At 49.8% G+C, this 18,632-nt stretch overlaps 2 protein-coding genes and 4 non-coding genes across 6 annotated transcripts in view; 1 reads left to right on the plus strand and 5 right to left on the minus strand.

Annotated features, from left to right (window-relative positions):
* The window catches only part of RANGRF (RAN guanine nucleotide release factor), a 267,398-nt gene that overhangs the window by 79,192 nt on the left and 169,574 nt on the right, over positions 1-18,632 (minus strand). The gene's annotated exons all lie outside the window — the stretch shown is intronic.
* On the plus strand, positions 6,469-8,366 carry BORCS6 (BLOC-1 related complex subunit 6). Its single transcript, XM_050765373.1, has one exon. The coding sequence runs from the start codon at positions 6,570-6,572 to the stop codon at positions 7,641-7,643; it is 1,074 nt and encodes a 357-aa protein (XP_050621330.1). The 5' UTR covers positions 6,469-6,569; the 3' UTR covers positions 7,644-8,366.
* Positions 9,045-9,118, minus strand: TRNAI-AAU (transfer RNA isoleucine (anticodon AAU)). Its single transcript has one exon. It is a non-coding gene; the product is annotated as a tRNA-Ile (tRNA).
* TRNAT-AGU (transfer RNA threonine (anticodon AGU)) lies at positions 9,473-9,546 on the minus strand. The gene has a single exon. It is a non-coding gene; the product is annotated as a tRNA-Thr (tRNA).
* On the minus strand, positions 9,766-9,847 carry TRNAS-GCU (transfer RNA serine (anticodon GCU)). Its single transcript has one exon. It is a non-coding gene; the product is annotated as a tRNA-Ser (tRNA).
* TRNAW-CCA (transfer RNA tryptophan (anticodon CCA)) lies at positions 10,289-10,360 on the minus strand. The gene has a single exon. It is a non-coding gene; the product is annotated as a tRNA-Trp (tRNA).

Consider the following 18,632-nt stretch of genomic DNA (forward strand, 5'->3'; position numbering starts at 1 on the left):
CTTCTTTCACCTCTCTCTTGGTTGTCCAACTTCTAGTTTTTCCTTTTCTGTTTCATTCTCTGCCCCTTTGCCAGCGTAGGAGCAGCTGAACAATTCTGTACCCTAGAAACTGTCTTTGATTCTTTTACTGCTCTGGTCAGGATCTAGTACGGGAGCCAATAGAAGCAGTAGTGATTCTGTCTTGTTCCTGACACAAGGTTTCACTGTCATGTATGATGCTTGCTGTAGGTTTTTGATAGATACCCTTTATCAGGTTAAATAGGGCCTATTTACTCCTAGTTTACTCAGTCTTAAAAAAAAAAAGTTAAGTCCAGATGCAGTGGCTCACGCCTGCAATCCCAGCACTTTCAGAGGCCGAGGCGGGCGGATCACGAGGTCAAGAGATCGAGACCATCCTGGCCAACATGGTGAAACCCCATCTCTACTAAAAATACAAAAATTAGCTGAGCATGGTGGTGCATGCCTATAATTCCAGCTACTCAGAAAGCTGAGGCAGGAGAATCTCTTGAACTGGGGAGGTGGAGGTTTCAGCGAGCCCAAATCGCACCAATGCACTCCAGCCTGGCGACAGAGCAGGACGGAGCCTCACCCTGTGGTGCAGGATGGAGTGCAGTGGCCTGATCTCGGCTCACTGCAACCTCCAACCTCCTCTCGGGTTCAAGCTATTCTCCTGCCTCAGCCTGCCGAGTAGCTGAGATTACAGGCCTATAATTTACAGGCTATAATTAGAGCCTATAATTTTTAATATGGATATCCCTAGGTTTTTTTTTAAAGCCCTTCTACTGGATGGACATGCAGATTATTTCCAGTGCTTTGCACTGTGGCCAGTGTCTTTTGAGTGCCTCCTGTGCACCTTTGTGATGGTCTCTTGTTGTCCTCTAGGGGACATCTAAAGAAAGACGTGGCAATGGTGAGTACAAGTATCTAGAGAAAGACATGGTAATGCTGGGTACACGCAGGTAAACGGTCTATAGACATCACCAAAAATGCCCTTCTAAGTGGTGGACAGTTTACACTCCCGCAGGCCATAATGAAGGACACCCATTTTCCCACAACCATAACGCTGACTCCTACTCCTACTGTTACCTGCGGGTAAGTCTGCAGCTATCCGGGGAACTCCGGAGTGGCAACTCTGCAGCAACCTCACTCCTCTGTCTTCTCGATGGCAATAATTCAAACGAGATAAAAGCAAGGATTTTGTTTTTTCTCAAGACGGAGTCTGGCTCCGTTGCTCAGGCTGGAGTGCAATAGCGCGATCTACAGCCGTGAGCCACCGCACCGGGCCAAAGGCAAGGTTTAAGGCAGAAGGGAGAACTGATTTTAAGCAAAGTGATAGTTTATTACAAAAGACAGTTCACTTAGAAGAGGACCAGGCTGGCGACTTGAAAAAAATCAAGTGCCCCTTCCTTTTCTTTAGAGTTTTTACACCCTCTACCTTTTCCGGAACGCTCTGTCTCCTTTTGTTCTTCCTCTGAGCCGGCTGTGGTTTAATTGTCGCAGGCGCAGTGGCCTGCCGGCATTAGGAAGAGACCGCATGCGCAGTGTGTTTACCGAAGTCCAGGGCATGCTCTTTAGGGTCAATTCTCCCTTTCTGGTCCAGCGCCCCCACAGGAAGGTTAGATGCTGATCAAATTCAACCATTTTGCCTTTTCACTGCACATGCTTAAAACCTTACTGCACAGGCTTAAAACATTATAGGGGTGATGACTTGCTAACTCCAGGTGTTTTCTCTGTTGCAAGACTCCTCTCATTCCCAGCGCCAGCGATGGCCATTTATTATCTCAGACGGATAGTTAGTTGTATGCCCGCCTGTCCTTCACTCGATGAGAACCAGACAGCTCTGGGGTTCTTCTCTTGTCCTGCTCGTTATGTAAGAGGGACAGATTTCTAATCGCTCGACCATGACTTGACAAATGCCCAACATACGGGGAGGCCCTCTTTCCTGCCCTCATGTCTAACTACCTACTCTAACACTACAAAGCATCCCCAATAGATCGGCTTTTCTACTCCCCAAAACACCAAAGCTCCCCACAGCTCCTACACTCATGATCTCCCCTCTTCTCTGAGAAAGAGCAGAACCAAACGGGGGTTTTTTTTTTTTTTTTTTTTTTTTGAGACGGAGTCTCGCTCTGTTGCAAGGTTGGAGTGCAGTGGCACAATCTTGGCTCACTGCAACCTCCGCCTCCCGGGTTCAAGTTATTCTCCTGCCTCGGCCTCCAGAGTAGTTGGGATTACAGGCGCCCGCCACCAAACCCGGCTAATGTTTTTGTATTTTTGGTAGAGACGGGGTTTCACCATGTTGGCCAGGATGGTCTCGATCTCCTGACCTCGTGATCCACCCACCTCGGCCTCCCAAAGTGTCGGGATTACAGGCGTGAGCCACTGCGCCCGGCCGCTAATTTTTTTTTTTTTTTTTTTTTTTTTTGAGACGGAGTATTGCTCTGTTTCTCAGGCTGGAGTGCAGTGGCGCGATCTCCGCTCACTACAAGCTCCGTCGCCTCCCGGGTTCACGCCACTCTCCTGCCTCAGCCTCCTGAGAAGCTGGGACTACAGCCGCCCGCCACCACGCTCGGCTAATTTTTTTTTTTTTTTTTTTTTTTTTTTTTTTGTATTTTTAGTAGAGATGGGGTTTCACCGTGTTCGCCAGGATGGTCTCGATCTCCTGACCTCGTGATCCGCCCGCCTCGGCCTCCCAAAGTGCTGGGATAACAGGCATGAGCCACTGCGCCCGGCCGCTGATTTACATTTTTAAAGGATCATTCTGGTTCTCTATTGAGAATAGACTGTAGAGAGGTGAGGGTAGAAGAAGTGAGGCCATTTGGGAAGCAACTTCATTTACCCAGGCCAAAAATGATGGTGGTTTGGACCAGGGCAGAAACAATGGTAAGGATGAGAAGTGGTCAGATTCTGGATGTATTTTCGAGCAGAACCAACAAGATTTCCTAAAGGATTGGGCATAGATTATGACAAAAAGAGGAGTCAAGTACAACTCCAGGGTTTTTGGCCTTAGTCACTGGGAAGATGGAGTTGCCATTTACTGAGACAGAAGTCACCGTAGGAAAAAACAAGGTTTTGCCGGGGAGGTGGTGCGATAGGGGTGGGGCAAGGAACCAAATCACAGGAAGGATAAAGGTGGGGCTATCTTCAGGCTGGCACGGGATTTCAAACGCTCTCAGAATTCATGCCTCTTCATCTTTCGTCTCTGGTTCTCTTCCTTATCAGCCTCATTCTTTCCTTCTACAGACAGTTATCTCCTGGACATGAAAGATGGAAAAACTGATACCCAGCTTGAGTTCTCAAGAGAACAGAAAGGCGTCTCACACTGTCCACAAAGATAGAAACAACCAACCAACACTGGAGGATTTTTACTGGTCATACCTTGGGTCATGTGCTCTTCCCTGCGCCAATCTGCAGTCAGAAGGATGAAGTACTCTAATTGGCCAGCTTTGGGTCACGTGCCTGTCCCTGGCTGTCATTGCACCAACTCAGGGAATGGAGAGTTGGGGAGTGAGGAGCTTCCCCTACACCGACAGAGGGTGGGTAGCCCATTTGTCCGCTAAAAACTGCAAGATACAGGCTCACGCCTGTAATCCTAGCACTTTGGGAGGCCGAGGCGGGTGGATCATGAGGTCAGGAGTTCGAGACCAGCCTGATCAACATAGTGAAACCCGGTCTCTACTAAAAATACAAAATTAGCTGGGCGTGGTGGCACGCGCCTGTAATCCCAGCTACTCAGGAGGCTGAGGCAGGAGAATGCTTGAACCTGGGAGGCGGAAGTTGCAGTGAGCCAAGATTGTGCCACTGTACTCCAGCCTGGACAAGATAGCAAGACTCCGTCTCAAAAAAAAAAAAAAAACACAAAAAACAAAAACAACAACTTCAAGGTACATCTAGAATGCATCCATCCACATCATGCTAGACTGAGCTACTATCACCTGGTACTTGGAACCACCTCCTCACTGGTCTACCGTCTCCCTTGCAAACATTTTCTACAACAGCCTATAATCCCTAAACATGAATCCCATCACATCACTCTCTTCCTGTGCTCAGTTTCCCATTCTCAAGGGAAGGCCTCCCATCTTCTAAAGAATATCTACCTACCCAGCCCAATATATGAGCTTTTCAGGTTGTGGTGGTGGTTGTTGTTTTTTTAGAGCAAAGGAATGACGGGTTTTGTCAAGCTGCAGGCGACTATAAGATACAGACAGCTGACAACTGTGGACTCCTCAGGCGTAGTGAAACAGTGAGCTACTATCATTAGGGTTGGCTGGCTAGGACCCTGGCAGGCACCTGGGGATAGTAGTGCTGGGAAGTTCTGGGGAGCTGCACTTCTGAATGTTGGCATGACACTGCCTCAAGACATCTCTCTATCCAAATGGAAAAAAACAACCACATCCTTTGTCAGCTAAGGAGAGTTAGCAAACTGTTTTTATTAAATACGGATGTCTGGTCAGGCACGGTGGCTTACGCCTATCATCCTAGCACTTTGGGAGGCCGAGGCGGGTGGATCACTTGAGGTCAGGAGTTTAAGACCAGCCTGGCCAACATGGTGAAACCCCGTCTCTACTAAAAATACAAAAATTAGTCGGGCGTGGTGGCGGGCGCTTGTAATCCCAGCTACCTGGGAGGCTGAGGTAGGAGAATCGCTTGAACCCAGGAGGCGGAGGTTGCAGTGAGCCAAGATCGCGCCACTGCACTGCAGCCTGGGTGACAGAGTGAGACTCCGTCTCTAAACAAACAAATAAATAAATAAATAAAAATACTGATGTCTCTGGGCTTTGGCTACGTGTTGCAATTTACAACCTTTCCAATGTCTGCTGCACCATTGCATTTAGAGGAAATCTCCATTCCCCAACAGGAACTGCAAGGCCCCCTGCCTGACGTGGCCCCTGCTGCCTGTTCAGTTCCTTAGCTCGAAATCCTTCCCCTTACCTTGCGGATTTTGTTTTAGTCCCAATGTCTCCTGCCCTCTCATCTCAGTTTCTTGAATACGTCAAGACTTCTTTGTCTCTGAGAGGTAGCTCAAGTTTTCTTCCCTCTGCCTGGAGGGTGGCTGGGTCTTTTTGGTTCTTTTTAGTTAAAAGTCCCACCGAAGAGGTCTTTTCCTGACCCCTTATCTAAACTAGTGCCTACTCAGTTATATTCTCTTTTTTTTTGTTTGCTTTTTTTTTTGTTTGTTTGTTTTGAGACGGAGTCTCGCTCTGTCGCCCAGGCTGAAGTGCAGTGGCCGGATCTCAGCTCACTGCAAGCTCCGCCTCCCGGGTTCACGCCATTCTCCTGCCTCAGCCTCCCAAGTAGCTGGGACTACAGGCGCCCGCCACCTCGCCCGGCTAGATTTTTGTATTTTTTAGTAGAGACGGGGTTTCACCGTGTTAGCCAGGATGGTCTCGATCTTCTGACCTCGTGATCTGCCCGTCTTGGCCTCCCAAACTGCTGGGATTACAGGCTTGAGCCACCGCGCCCGGCCTCAGTTATATTCTCTTTTTTTTTTTTTTTTTTTTTTTTTTTTTTGAGACGGAGTCTTGCTCTGTCACCCAGGCTGGAGTGCAGTGGCCGGATCTCAGCTCACTGCAAGCTCCGCCTCCCGGGTTTACGCCATTCTCCTGCCTCAGCCTCCCGAGTAGCTGGGACTACAGGCGCCCGCCACCGCGCCCGGCTAGTTTTTTGTATTTTTAGTAGAGACGGGGTTTCACCGTGTTAGCCAGGATGGTCTCGATCTCCTGACCTCGTGATCCGCCCGCCTCGGCCTCCCAAAGTGCTGGGATTACAGGCTTGAGCCACCGCGCCCGGCCTTCAGTTATATTCTCAATCATAACACTTTATTTCCTGTATAGTACATATCAAAATTTGTGATCATTTCATTTGTTGAATATTTTACCTCGTGGCAAAATCACACGCCATCTTCCAAGGGGCGAGACCCCTCAATGTGAAAGGGGCAAGAGACACAGAACAAGAGTGGCAAAAGCATAGGAAAGTCCAGAGGCCGCTGCCTTGACCACAATGGATCGCTCTGAGCAGTTCAATGGTTAGGTCTGTTAACCAAGAAAGATAGAGCAAACCATTCACGCTCATGCTGGACTTCTGGTTTCCTCCTTCTTAGTTAAGTAGGTTCAACCCCGATGGTCCAAGCAGGATATGTCATTTCCATCCTAAGAACCTCTCTAGGAACCCCAAGTGGGCTCCCCACTTGGTGTTTTTGCTAAGCAATCACTGTGGGGGGGGTACAATTGCAGGCAGAAAAAATCTAAGCCCCACCCCGCGGGACTCAGAAATTTGAGGACCTTGGTCTTTAAGATCTGGCCCATCAGCTTTCAGAAAGGGCGGGGTGACGGGAGCAGCTGTCATCTCCTTCTCTCCACCCATACGGCGTTCACGTGTGTTCCGCTGTGCAGTAACAGCTCTTCTTCCGGGACTTCCTGGTCGCCACGACCAATCAAAATGCTTTTCCTGTCCTTACCATTGTCAGCCGCTGCCAATCGGCGCGCCTCTACCAACGCCCCTTAAAGGCGCAGCCACCGCCTCCGGAGCCGGGGCGAACCAATTCCTCGGTTGCGGCCCCCACCTGCAGTATGGAGTCGTCTCGGGGGCGGCCCGGGCCCGAGACGGACCTTCTGGCTGTAGCGGAACAGCAGGCCGCAATCTTCGGCGGCGGACCGGGCCGAACGTCCTCTGAGCCGCCCTCAGGCCTCCGGGTGTCCGGGGAGGAAGAGGCCGAGAACGTTGGGGGCGCGAACCGCCACCCCAGGACGTCCCCGAAGACGTCAAGCTGCGGCGTCGTCCACCGGCCGGAACGGGAGGCTCTCGAGAAAGAGCCCGGCCCTCAAGGGACGCCGTCTGGGGCCGGGAGCCTCAGTGGGGCGCCGGGTGCAGAGCACGAACCGTCCCCGTCCTTCCAGCACAAGGACCCAGCGCCGCCCGAGGGCAAGCCCGCCTCCGGGAGGGACTGCCGTCGAGGGGGACCAGGCGGCGGGATGGATGTTGAGCAGCAGGAGGAAGAGGACAACGACGAGGAGGCGGCCGCGGGCGGCAGAGCCAGCCGCTCGTTCTCCAGCCGCCTTCAGGACAGCCGCAGCCTGGACGGGCTGAGCGAGGCGTGCGGTGGCGCCGGGTCCTCAGGGAGTGCCGAGTCCGGCGCCGGCGGCGGACGCCGCGCCACCATCTCCAGTCCCCTGGAGCTCGAGGGCACAGTGAGCCGCCACGGCGACCTCACCCACTTTGTCGCCAACAACCTGCAACTCAAGATCCGTCTGAGCGGCGCCCCTCCACCCCCGCCTTCTGCCCCTGCGCGGCCCTGCCCAGCGCCTGCACCCACACCCACACCAGCCATTCCCCCCATCGACCCCGAGGTGCTGCGGGATCTGGAGCGGTTGAGTCGGGAGCTGGGAGGCCGGGTGGACCGTCTGCTTCGCGGTCTGGGTGGCGCGGTGCAGGAGCTGACGGCGCTCAGCGTGGGCTGCATCCAGACCTACCGCGACGCTGTGGACTCCTTAGGTGAAGCCGTGGACATGAGCATCAAGGGCATGTACACCCTGCTGGCGCGCTGCGAGGAGCTGGAGCGGGCTCTGCAGCCGGTTCAGGGGCTGGCTCGCCAAGTCCGGGATATCCGACGTACTCTGGAGGTGTTGGAGGCCCTGTGCAAGTGACCAGGAGGACAGGAGAGGCCGGGCCTGGCCAGGGCAGGGCCCAGCAGGACCCTAAGGACTCTTCAGGGAGTCCTGGTGGGAAGTGCCCACTGAGGGGAAGCCTGTGTGTTGGAGGCTCTTCCAGATGCGTTCAGCTGGCCCGCGCCCACTCGCTGGGCCTTAGGCTGGTGTATATGGGGAAGTTGTAACGGCTTTCCTGGTGGGAAGGGATGTTGCTCTGCTTTTATACAGTTGGCCATCTGTAGCTACCCTGTTCTTCCCAACTCTCCTCCCTAGCTAGAGCACCAGCCCTGGGAACACAGGGCTTTAGGTCTGCTTCAAGGTGAGGACGTGACTCCCACATATAATCAGGAGAAAGGGACAGAGGAAGCCCCAGCCCCCACTGTGGCTATCCTGACTTCAGTGGCCACATCTCAGGTGCCAGGGGCTGTGGGAGCTTGAGCCGTCCTTGGCCAAACACACCGCAGGCAAGGATGCACCCCTGCGGATGGATAGCCTTCTGCTTCTGCCCTCTGGCCCTCTACCATACCACTTCCCCAGCCAGAACCGGGGTGCAGCTAGGAGGAATGGGTTGCACGGCGGAGGTGGGTGAGGTGGGAGGCGTCTCACTGCTCTCAGGGTTCAGGTAGAATGTTGCTGGTTTTGAAGCCCACCTGTTGTGGAGTGTTCTCATCAGTTTTGGCTTTCTGAGATTTTGTGGAATTAAAGTGCTGCTGCTGCGAAGGCTGAGGCTGAGTCTGTGTGGGGTTGCAGTGATTAATAAGCCAAAGCAATGGGAATGAGGGTCGGTGTTGTTCACGCAGCTCCCTTGGGGCTGGTGCTGGAAGTGGGGTGGGGGTGGGGGTGTCTCAGGCTCCGTGGGGAAGGATATGGTTCCTGCTCTCAAGCATCTGGTCTGAGGGGAAATGTGAGGACACAGATCATCACTCACAGGGGCCCAGAGATCCAGTAACCACAGAAACGTAAAAACAAAGTGCTCTAGAAGAGAAGGGGAAGAAATTGTCTTCTCAGGTCCTGATGAATAGGCAGGGACTGGGTGGATTGGACGGACATCTTACCTCTGGAGGAAGACTGGGAACACTTGTCAGCTCCATTCCTGACCATTCCCACACTCTGCAGATCAGTGTCACGTGGTTTGAGACAAATTAGTCCCAAAGCCTTTTGTTTACAATTCATACAGTAAGTTCAGGAGCCATATATTATGGCCATTAAGATGCAGAAGCATAGATCATGAAACAACCCGGGTTTCTCTCAATCCCTTCCTCTCAAGACACAACCACATTTAGAATGTGCTCCAAAACACTTCCTCTTCTGGGATTGGAAATGTTTCGCTGGTTTTCACCAGTGATGTTGTTTGGCTCTAAAACAGTGCGGAATGCCGCTTTTGAAAAGTTTCAACTATGGCCCGTACGGGGATCGAACCCGCGACCTTGGCGTTATTAGCACCACGCTCTAACCAACTGAGCTAACCGGCCAGCTGTGAAGAACCGCTTGAAATAAAATTATTTAGTTACAATACTGTTCAGTCCTCTCGTGATAAACCTTTAGTTGTGTGACTTCTTTGTCAGAAATGAAAACAGAATACAAAAACTGAGCACCTAGACGAGTAACAAGTCACAGTACTGGCAAGTACAGATGATGCGACTGGGGTAGTTGCAGGTCGAGGTGCAAGTACACTGTGCACGAAGAGCAAAATTCCCAACAGCGTGTTGCAGATGCACCGAGAGAAGACAGATGATTATGTGAATAAACCATACAGGCTGGAAGTTATGAGGCTCTGCAACTCTCCTCGCAATGTTTAATGTTGGCAAAAGCGTGGGGAAACACTTAGGCACCGCTGGGATTCGAACCCAGGATCTCCTGTTTACTAGACAGGCGCTTTAACCAACTAAGCCACGGCGCCGCCGGAAGGGCGCCTGGGATCTTATTTCCTTGGCCAGGTCAGCTCAATTGCAGAGCATGAATACAAAAATGTCACAAAAAGTCGGCCGCCTTGGAAAATGCGGAAAGGATGGAAGCAGCTGGGAAAGACACGAAAACCGAATGGAGTGACTCGGAGTAACAATAGAAATCCTAGTTTGGTATTACAAAACTTGAGCTGAGACCACAGGGCTTCCATAGCCGACGAGGATGGGATTCGAACCCACGCGTGCAGAGCACAATGGATTAGCAGTCCATCGCCTTAACCACTCGGCCACCTCGTCTTCGGATAGCTCACGGTGTACAGACAGCCCTCCGCATCTCACATCTCTGGGACCTGAACTTCCCGCAAGCGGGGTTCGCCTCTGTCGCGAAGGCTGCACATTTTGAAGGAACCAGCTCAGCACTGGAAAGAGGACTCACAGATCGTAGACCGATTTCTCCCATGCGTGATCGTCCGAACCTCCTCCTTCTGCTGAGAGGTCTAGAACTGCTCCTGTCCTGAGGAGGCGCGTTATCCGCCCAGTATTATGGTACCCGGATCCATCGCAAAAACCCCCGCGAGAAGGTTGGGCTGCCCAGACGGGGTGGCCTCGGAAATTCGTGCCAGAAACCCCTCCCCTTCAGGACCCAAGAGGATATTGGTTCTTCAATGACCTGAACGCTGAAGCTCGACCGTAGTTTAAATTAAGGGGAGTTAATAAAAGTAGAAGAAAAGCATTCGCTGACCCCGACGTGATTTGAACACGCAACCTTCTGATCTGGAGTCAGACGCGCTACCGTTGCGCCACGAGGTCGGCCGGCCATTCGGCAGCTCAGTTCTCCCCATGACCACTGTGCCCCCAGGAGGCCGGGGTCATTGATCGAGGCATGAATGGGCACCTAGGGCTTTCCTGTCCCTCAGAACAGCTGCGGGATCGTATCTGCGCTCGCCGAGCGGCCCTGTAGGGCAAGTCGGGCGGGTGGCACCCCAGGGCAGTGACTATGGAATCCAGGCTCAGCGGTCTGTCACCTCCTGGCCCCCAGCGTCCTGCCAACGCCCAGATAGAGAGTCCCGAGCTACTTACAGCCCAGCCCGGGTCGACCTGCCTAGAAACAGATGGAAGGATTTGAACCAGAAGGAAAGTGATGGAGCAGTGCCAGAGCCTAGGGCACCTGAAGGGGTGAGAGACTTGCTCCCCCAGCAGCGCGTCTCCTCCCCTGCTGCACTTTTACAATCGTCTGCGGAGCCTTTGAATGTACCCATGCACAACCCCCGGGTTCGGAGGTTCTGATTTAAACGGTCCAGGGAAGAGCTCTGGCATCGAGATGTAAAACTTTTGAAAAATATCGGTATTTCAGCTGTTTAAGGGCACATAAATATTGTCTATAATTTTATGAGTTTTGACAAATACATACACCTGCGCAAATCACAACTCTTTAAAAACATATAGGACATTTCCCTTGCTCAAGGTTCTTACATGTCCCTTCTCTACGGATCCCCACTCCCTTCCCAGAGGCAATCTCTGTTCTAATTTTGACCACCACAAACATCAGTATTTCTTTTTTTTTTTTTTTTTTTTTTTGAGACGGAATTTCGCTCTTGTTTCCCAGGCTGGAGTGCAATGGCGCAATCTAGGCTCACCGCAACCTCCGCCTCCCAGGTTCAAGGGATTCTCCTGCCTCAGTCTCGCGAGTAGCTGGGATTACAGGCATGCACCACCACGCCCGGCTAATTTTGTATTTTTAGTAGAGACGGGGTTTCTCCATGTTGGTCAGGCTGGTCTCGAACTCCCGATGTCAGGTGATCCCCTGGCTCGGCCTCCCATAGTGCTGGGATTACAGACGTGAGCCACCATGCCCGGCCAACATCCGCATTTTTTTTAAGCTCCCCGGGTGAGACAAAATTGGGAACTTCTGAAGGGAGACACCTGGAGCTGAAAGAGGCCCCAATTGTTTTTTCTTTTCTTTCTTTTCCTTCTTTCTCTTTCTTTCTTTCTGCGATGGAGCTGAAAGAGGTCTCAATTGTTTTTTCTCTCTCTCTCTCTTCTTTCTCTCTCCTTCCTTCTCTCCCTTCCCTCCCTCCCTCCCTTCCTCCCCTCCTCCCTCCCTTCCTCCCTTTCTTTCCCACCCTCCCTCTCTTTCTCCCTTCCTTCCTTCCTTCTGCGACGGAGTCTTTCTCTGTCGTCCAGGCTGGAGTGCAGCGGCGCGACCTCGGCTCACTGCAACCTCCGCTTCCCGGATTCAAGCAACTCTGCCTCAGCCTCCCAAGTAGCTAGGATTACAGGCGCCCGCCACCGCGCCCGGCTATAATTTTTGTATTTTTAGTGGAGACAGGGTTTCACCATGTTGGCCAGGCCGGTCTTCAACTCCTGACCTCATGTTCCGCCCGCCTCAGCCCCGCAAAGTGCTGGGATTACAGGCGTGAACCACCTCGCCCGCCTATGTTTCTTGAACAATGAAAGGAGTTCAACAGGCTGAGATGCCACAAGAGGTCATGCCTGTATCTCATTCCTTCCCATCCAAGCCAAATTTCTACACAGTGGCTCTTTCGAAAGTTATCAGGGACCACAGAGATGTCAACGCCCACAGGCATTCTCAGGCCTGACCTTAACTGACTCCAGGCAACGTCTTCTCCATGAGCCTCATTTCCCATGGTTGTCTTGACACTAGTTTGCTGGCCCTTCCTAAATGGCTCCCCGCTCCAGTCTCTTTTTCTTTTTAAAATTTTTTTGAAACGGAGTCTCAGTCTGTCGCCCAGGCTGGAGTGCTACGGCGCATTCTTGGCTCGCCGCTTTTCCGAGTAGCTAGCTGGGATTACAGGTGTGGTGCCGGCTAGTTTAATTTTTTTTTCTTTCTTTTTTTTTTTTTTTTTTTTTTTTTTTTTAGTAGAGACGGGGTTTCACCAAGTTGGAGAGACTAGTCTTGAACTCCTGACCTCAGATGATCCACCCGCCTTGGTCTCCCAAAGTGCTGGGATTACAGGCTTGAGCCACCTCGCCCATTTCCAGTCTCCTTTTTCTGTTCTCCCTGTAAATCCTGGTTTTCCTCGGGTAAGGTTTTCTCTCCTCATGCTACACATGTTGCACGGATTCAGCTATTTCCTGCGTGCTGAGGACTCCTGAATCTGGCTCCCACCTCTGGACTCTGATGTGTAGTGCCTCCTGATACCTTCACTTGACCCTGCCATACTTCCTTCCCGTCTTTCTGCACTCCCAGAGAGTGGCCAGGCCCAGGCTGGAGGATGCATCCTTGATTCTTCCCTCCCCCTTCCGTCTTACTTCCAGTCACCACATCCTGTCAATTCTATTTCCTCAATTATCCCCCTGTCAATCGTCCTTCCCCATCCCACTGACAACCCCTCAGCCTCTCTTGCTGGATTATTGTAGCGGACTCCTCTCTAATTTCCCTGCCTCCCAAATAGTCAGAGAATTGTGGTTTTTTTGTTTGTTTGTTTTGTTTGTTTGTTTGTTTGTTTTTTGAGATGGAGTCTCGCTCTGTCTGGAGGAGGAAGAGGAGGAGACTGGCCCGCTGGCTCATGCCTGTAATCCCAGCACTTTGGGAGGCCGAGGCGGGCGGATCAGGACGTTCGGGGTTCGAACCAGCCATGATCAACATGGAGAAACCCCGTTTCTACTAAAAATACAAAATTAGCCGGGTGTGGTGGCGCATGCCTGTAATTTCAGCTACTCAGGAGCCTGAGGCAGGAGAATCGCTTGAACCTGGGAGGCGGAGGTTGTGGTTAGCAGAGATGGCGCCATTGCACTCCAGCCTGAGTAACAAGAATGAAACTCTATCTCAACAACAACAAAAAACAAAACAAAACAAAAGTTTGGGCACCAACCAGAAGAAGCTCCCACTGACCAAAATTGGGACAATTTGAACATCAAAAAATAACTGCAATGGATTGAAATACACAAAAGATGTTAAAATGTCCAAGTTCACAATGATATTAAAAACAACTACTTTTGCAAGATGCTAGAGAATCAATTCATTTTTCTGAAAACTAGTAAATAATAAGAAAAAACCCACACATTTATCCTGCCTTTCCTGTATGACCTGTATCTCATGGTAAACAAATTGATGACAGCAAGTTCTTACTGCAGAATGGTAGAATTAGGACATCTTAATTTTGCAACTCCTAATGAAATAATGGAGCTAGGCAGTGATGATCAACTAAACCATCAGGTGAAAAACTGATGGGGAATTTTATAATTGTTACCTAGTCTGACTACACCTGAACCCAATGTTCAGCCTTAACACCAGAAAAAGAGGGAAAAGCAGGCGTCCTGATGCAATGGAATGGGAAGGACAAACTGCCACTCATGATGTATTTTTACCAGAAAACTGAACATGACACTAACCAACCACTGGATCTAAGAACCAGTTTACAGGACATACAAGGCATGGAGGAACGTGTTAAATGACATCACAAGAATAAGGCCCAGAAATGGCTCTATGACTTCAACTGATAAATTGCAAGAAAAGAAAAGAAGAAGGGAGGTGAGGGGGTAGGGAGGAGGCAGGACTCAAGATGAATAGAGACGTGACAACCAGGTGCAGTGTGTGGACTTTATTTGGACCCAGATTCAAACAAACTGTAAAAGAAAAAAGTATGTAGGAGACATTTGGGCAATTTGAACTGTTTGATAATGTCTAGGATGTGCTTCAAAATAACCAGGTGTGGGCTATAAGGGAGGGTATACCTGAAACAAGGTTGGTCATGTATTGATAATTGTTGAAGCAGAATAGAGGGGTTCATTATCTCCCCTCCCCCTCCGTCCTCCCTCCCCTTTCCCCCTCCCCTCCCCTCTTTTTGAAGGAGTCTTGCCCTGTCACCCAGGCTGGAGTGCAATGGCACCATCTCAGCTCACTGAAACCTCCGCCTCTCAGGTTCAAATGATTCTCCTGCCTCAGCCTCCTGAGTAGCTGGGATTACAGGCACCTGCCACCACGCAGCTAATATTTGTATTTTTAGTAGAGACTGGGTTTCACCATGTTGGCCAGGCTGGTCTCAAACTCCTGACCTCATGATCCGCCCACCTCAGCCTCCCAAAGTCCTGGGATTACAGGCGTGAGCCACCGCACCGGGGTATTTTCCTTATTTTTTCATGTTTGAATTTGTCCATGATAAAAAAACAATTTTTAACTCCTTTTATTAAGAGTTCAAATCTTAGTACTTGCAGGTCCCAGTCTTGGAGTGAGTAGTCACTTGGGGGACACCTCATCACCAGCAGTACCTCCTATGGCCACTGGCTGGCTCTAAATATCAGTTTTGTGAGCAGGCTAGAAATAGCATCTCTGTAGGGCAGGCTTCTGTGAATCAAGGTCATGGAAAATGACAGGACAGGCTACTCACTGTTTATCAATTCAGGACATGAAATGTGACTACCCTGTTGTTACTTATATAGTAAGTCCTCTATGCAGAAGGCCTATTTTTTTAATTTTTTATATATTTTTTTGAGACAGAGTCTTGCTGTGTCACCAGGCTGGAGTTCAGTGGTGCCATCTCGGCTCCCAGCAACCTCCAGCTCCCGGGTTCAAGCAATTCTCCTGCCTCAGCCTCCGGAGTAACTGGGTAGCTGGGACTACAGGCGCGCACCACCACGCCCGGGTAATTTTTGTATTTTTAGTAGAGATGGGGTTTCACCATTTTGGCCAGGATGGTCTTGATCTCTTGACCTCGTGATCCGGCTGCCTCAGTCTCCCAAAGTGCTAGGAATACAGGTGTGAGCCACTGCGCCCAGCCCAGAAGGCCTATTATAAGCAGAATGTCCCAAACCTCCAGCTGTCAGAGCCCCCATAATCTAACAGTCATCCTGACCCTCCCTTTTCCCCACTCACCCACAGCGCCAAGTCCAAACTTCCTTTATCTTCTAAATATCTTTTGATACCCTCCACCTACTTGGTCCAAGCCTCATCCTGTCTCTTCTGGATGAATTATAAGCCACAGATAATTATATGGCTTCTTCATTAGCGTTCTGTTTAAAATCTGCTTAAAACAAAGACAAATAAATGAAAAAATATATATAAATAAAAATAAAATTTGCTTAAAATCCATCATCCATGTTGCAACTAGAGTCATGATCTAGAACACCGAACTGACCATGTCCCTCCCTGTAGCTGCAAGGCCTGACTTCATCTGAACTCTGCTGTTTACCTAACCAACCTCACACTGATCTTTTATTCCCCTTCCATCACTAGGCTTCTGAAATGCTGGCTTCCTTACTGTTCAACAAACACACTTGGCTTGTTCTCACCATCTTTGCACTTGCCATGTCCTCTGTCTGAAATGCTCTTTTCCTAGATTTTCACTTTGCTGACTCTTTCACTTCCTTCTATTCAGCGACCTTGGAAAACCTTGCAAAAGCAGGTCCTGGATTTTCCTCACTTTTGGCCTATGACAACTTCTTTAATCTGTGAACACTTATATTTGATGAACCCCTCACTAAGGGAGCTCACCTCTGAAGGTCTAGGTAAAAAATGCATGTAAGTTACAGACAGGGAAGAAAAGCATGAAGAGTTCTTCAGTCTTTTTTTTTTTTTTTTTTTTTTTTTTTTGAGACAGGTCTCACTCCTGTTGCTCAGGCTGTAGTGCAGTGGTGTGATCACGGCTCACTGTAGCCTCTACTTCCTGGGTTCAGGTGATCCTCCCACCTCAGCCTCCCAAGCAGCTGAAACTACAGTTGTGCACCACTGTGTTTGGCTAATTTTTTGTACTTTTTTGTAGAGATGGGGTTTCGCCATGTTGCCTAGGCTGAACCTTCAGTCTTTTTATCCTGTCTCCTAAGAACGTTTGAATGCTTGCTATGCTGTAATTTCTGCATTGGAGAATACAGGAAGCTCATCTCTCATTGTAAATTAGGTGTCATTACTATCACTCATTTTAGGAATCAAATGCAATGGGGATCATTTCAAAGGAGAAAACTTGATAGGTTTCCTTGTCCATCCTGAGAGCACGGAGGTTTGCAACTATCTTCAGAACTTTGACGGGGTCCAACAGTTAGGAAAAGAACCGGCCGGGCATGGTGGCTCACACCTGTAATCCCAGCACTTTGGGAGGCCAAGGCGGGTGGATCACCTGAAGTCAGAAGTCAGAAGTTTGAGAACAGCCTGGCCAACATGGTGAAACCTCGTCTCTACTAAAAATACAAAAATTAGCTGGGCATGGTTGTGGGCACCTGTAATCTCAGCTATTAGGGAGGCTGAGGCAGAAGCATCGCCCCAACCCGCAAGGCGGAAACTACAGTGAGCCGAGATCATGCCATTGCATTCCAGCCTGGGTGACAAAGGTAAAAGCTCCGTTTCAAAAAAAAAAAAAAAAAAAAAAAAAAAGGCTGGGCATGGTGTCTCACGCCTGTAATCCCAGCACTTTGGGTGCTGGAGACTGAGGCGGGCAGATCACAAGGCCAAGAGATGGAGACCATCCTGGCCAACACAGTGAAACCCAGTCTCTACTAAAAATACAAAACTTAGCTGGGCATGGTGGCACGTGTCTGTAGTCCCAGCTACTCCAGAGGCTGAGACAGGAGGATCACCTGAGCCCGGGAGGTCGAGGGTCACTGTAGTCATGATCATACCACTGCACTCCAGCCTGAGTGACAGAGTGAGACCCTGTCTAAAAAAACAGAAACAGAGAGACACTTTGTTGAAGCTCTTTAAAAAAAAAAGGCCGGGCGCGGTGGCTCAAGCCTGTAATCCCAGCACTTTGGGAGGCCGAGACGGGCGGATCACGAGGTCAGGAGATCGAGACCATCCTGGCTAATATGGCGAAACCCCGTCTCTACTAAAAACACAAAAAATTAGCCGGGCGAGGTGGCGGCGCCTGTGGTCCCAGCTACTCGGGAGGCTGAGGCAGGAGAATGGCGTAAACCCGGGAGGCGGAGCTTGCAGTGAGCTGAGATCCGGCCACTGCACTCCAGCCTGGGCGACAGAGCGAGACTCCGTCTCAAAAAATAAAAAATAAAAAATAAAAAATAAAAACATAATAATAATAACTCCTCAGTAAAGTCTAGAAAAATCACAATCTTTTTTTTTTTTTTTTTTTTTTTTTTTGAGACAGAGTCTTGCTCTGTCACCCAGGCTGGAGCGCAGTGGCCGGATCTCGGCTCACTGCAAGCTCCGCCTCCCGGGTTTACGCCATTCTCCTGCCTCAGCCTCCCGAGTAGCTGGGACTACAGGCTCCCGCCACCTCGCCCGGCTAGTTTTTTTGTATTTTTTAGTAGAGACGGGGTTTCACTGTGTTAGCCAGGATGGTCTCGATCTCCTGACCTCGTGATCCGCCCGTCTCGGCCTCCCAAAGTGCTGGGATTACAGGCTTGAGCCACCGCGCCCGGCCACAATCTTTTATTTCATGGGAATAAAAGCAAGTTTTGGTGATTACATTGTCTCCAATATGAAGAAAAGGCTGTGCTGTCTTTTAAAGAGATGATTTATATGAAAATGTCATCACATAGTTTCAATATATAGGAGTTCAACACTTTAGGGACTCTCAATCCTATAAATCATTCCTTTTTTTCCTCAATTTCATGTCTTAATGATAATACTATATAAGACTCAGAAAATATTAATGTTTATTGTTTAAAACTTTTTTTTTTTAAAGACAGAATCTCACTCTGTCACCCAGGGTGGAGTACAGTGGTGCGATCTCAGCTCACTGCAACCTCCACCTCGTGGGTTTAAGAGATTCTCTTGCCTCAGCCTCCCAAATAGCTGGGACTACAGGTGTGTGCCATGACGCCCAGCTAAGTTTTGTATTTTTAATAGAGATGGGGTTTCTCCATGTTGGCTAGGCTGGTCTTGAACTCCTGACCTCAGGTGATCCACCCGCTTCGGCTTCCCAAAGTGCTGGGATTACAGGCGTGAGTCACTGTGCCCAGCCTAAAACTTCATTAAAAAGATATATCTGAATGTATATGTGTGTGTGTGTATATATCTATAAATATATATTTAAATATATTAAAATATATAAATATGTATAAATATATATATAAATACATATATATATTTTTTGAGATGTAGTCTTGCTCTGTCGTCCAGGTTGGAGTGCAGTGGCAAGATCTCGGCTCATTGTAACATCCGCCTCCTGGG

The sequence above is a fragment of the Macaca thibetana genome, chromosome 16 (genome assembly GCF_024542745.1).
Source record: "Macaca thibetana thibetana isolate TM-01 chromosome 16, ASM2454274v1, whole genome shotgun sequence".
NCBI classification, from domain to species: Eukaryota; Metazoa; Chordata; class Mammalia; order Primates; family Cercopithecidae; genus Macaca; species Macaca thibetana.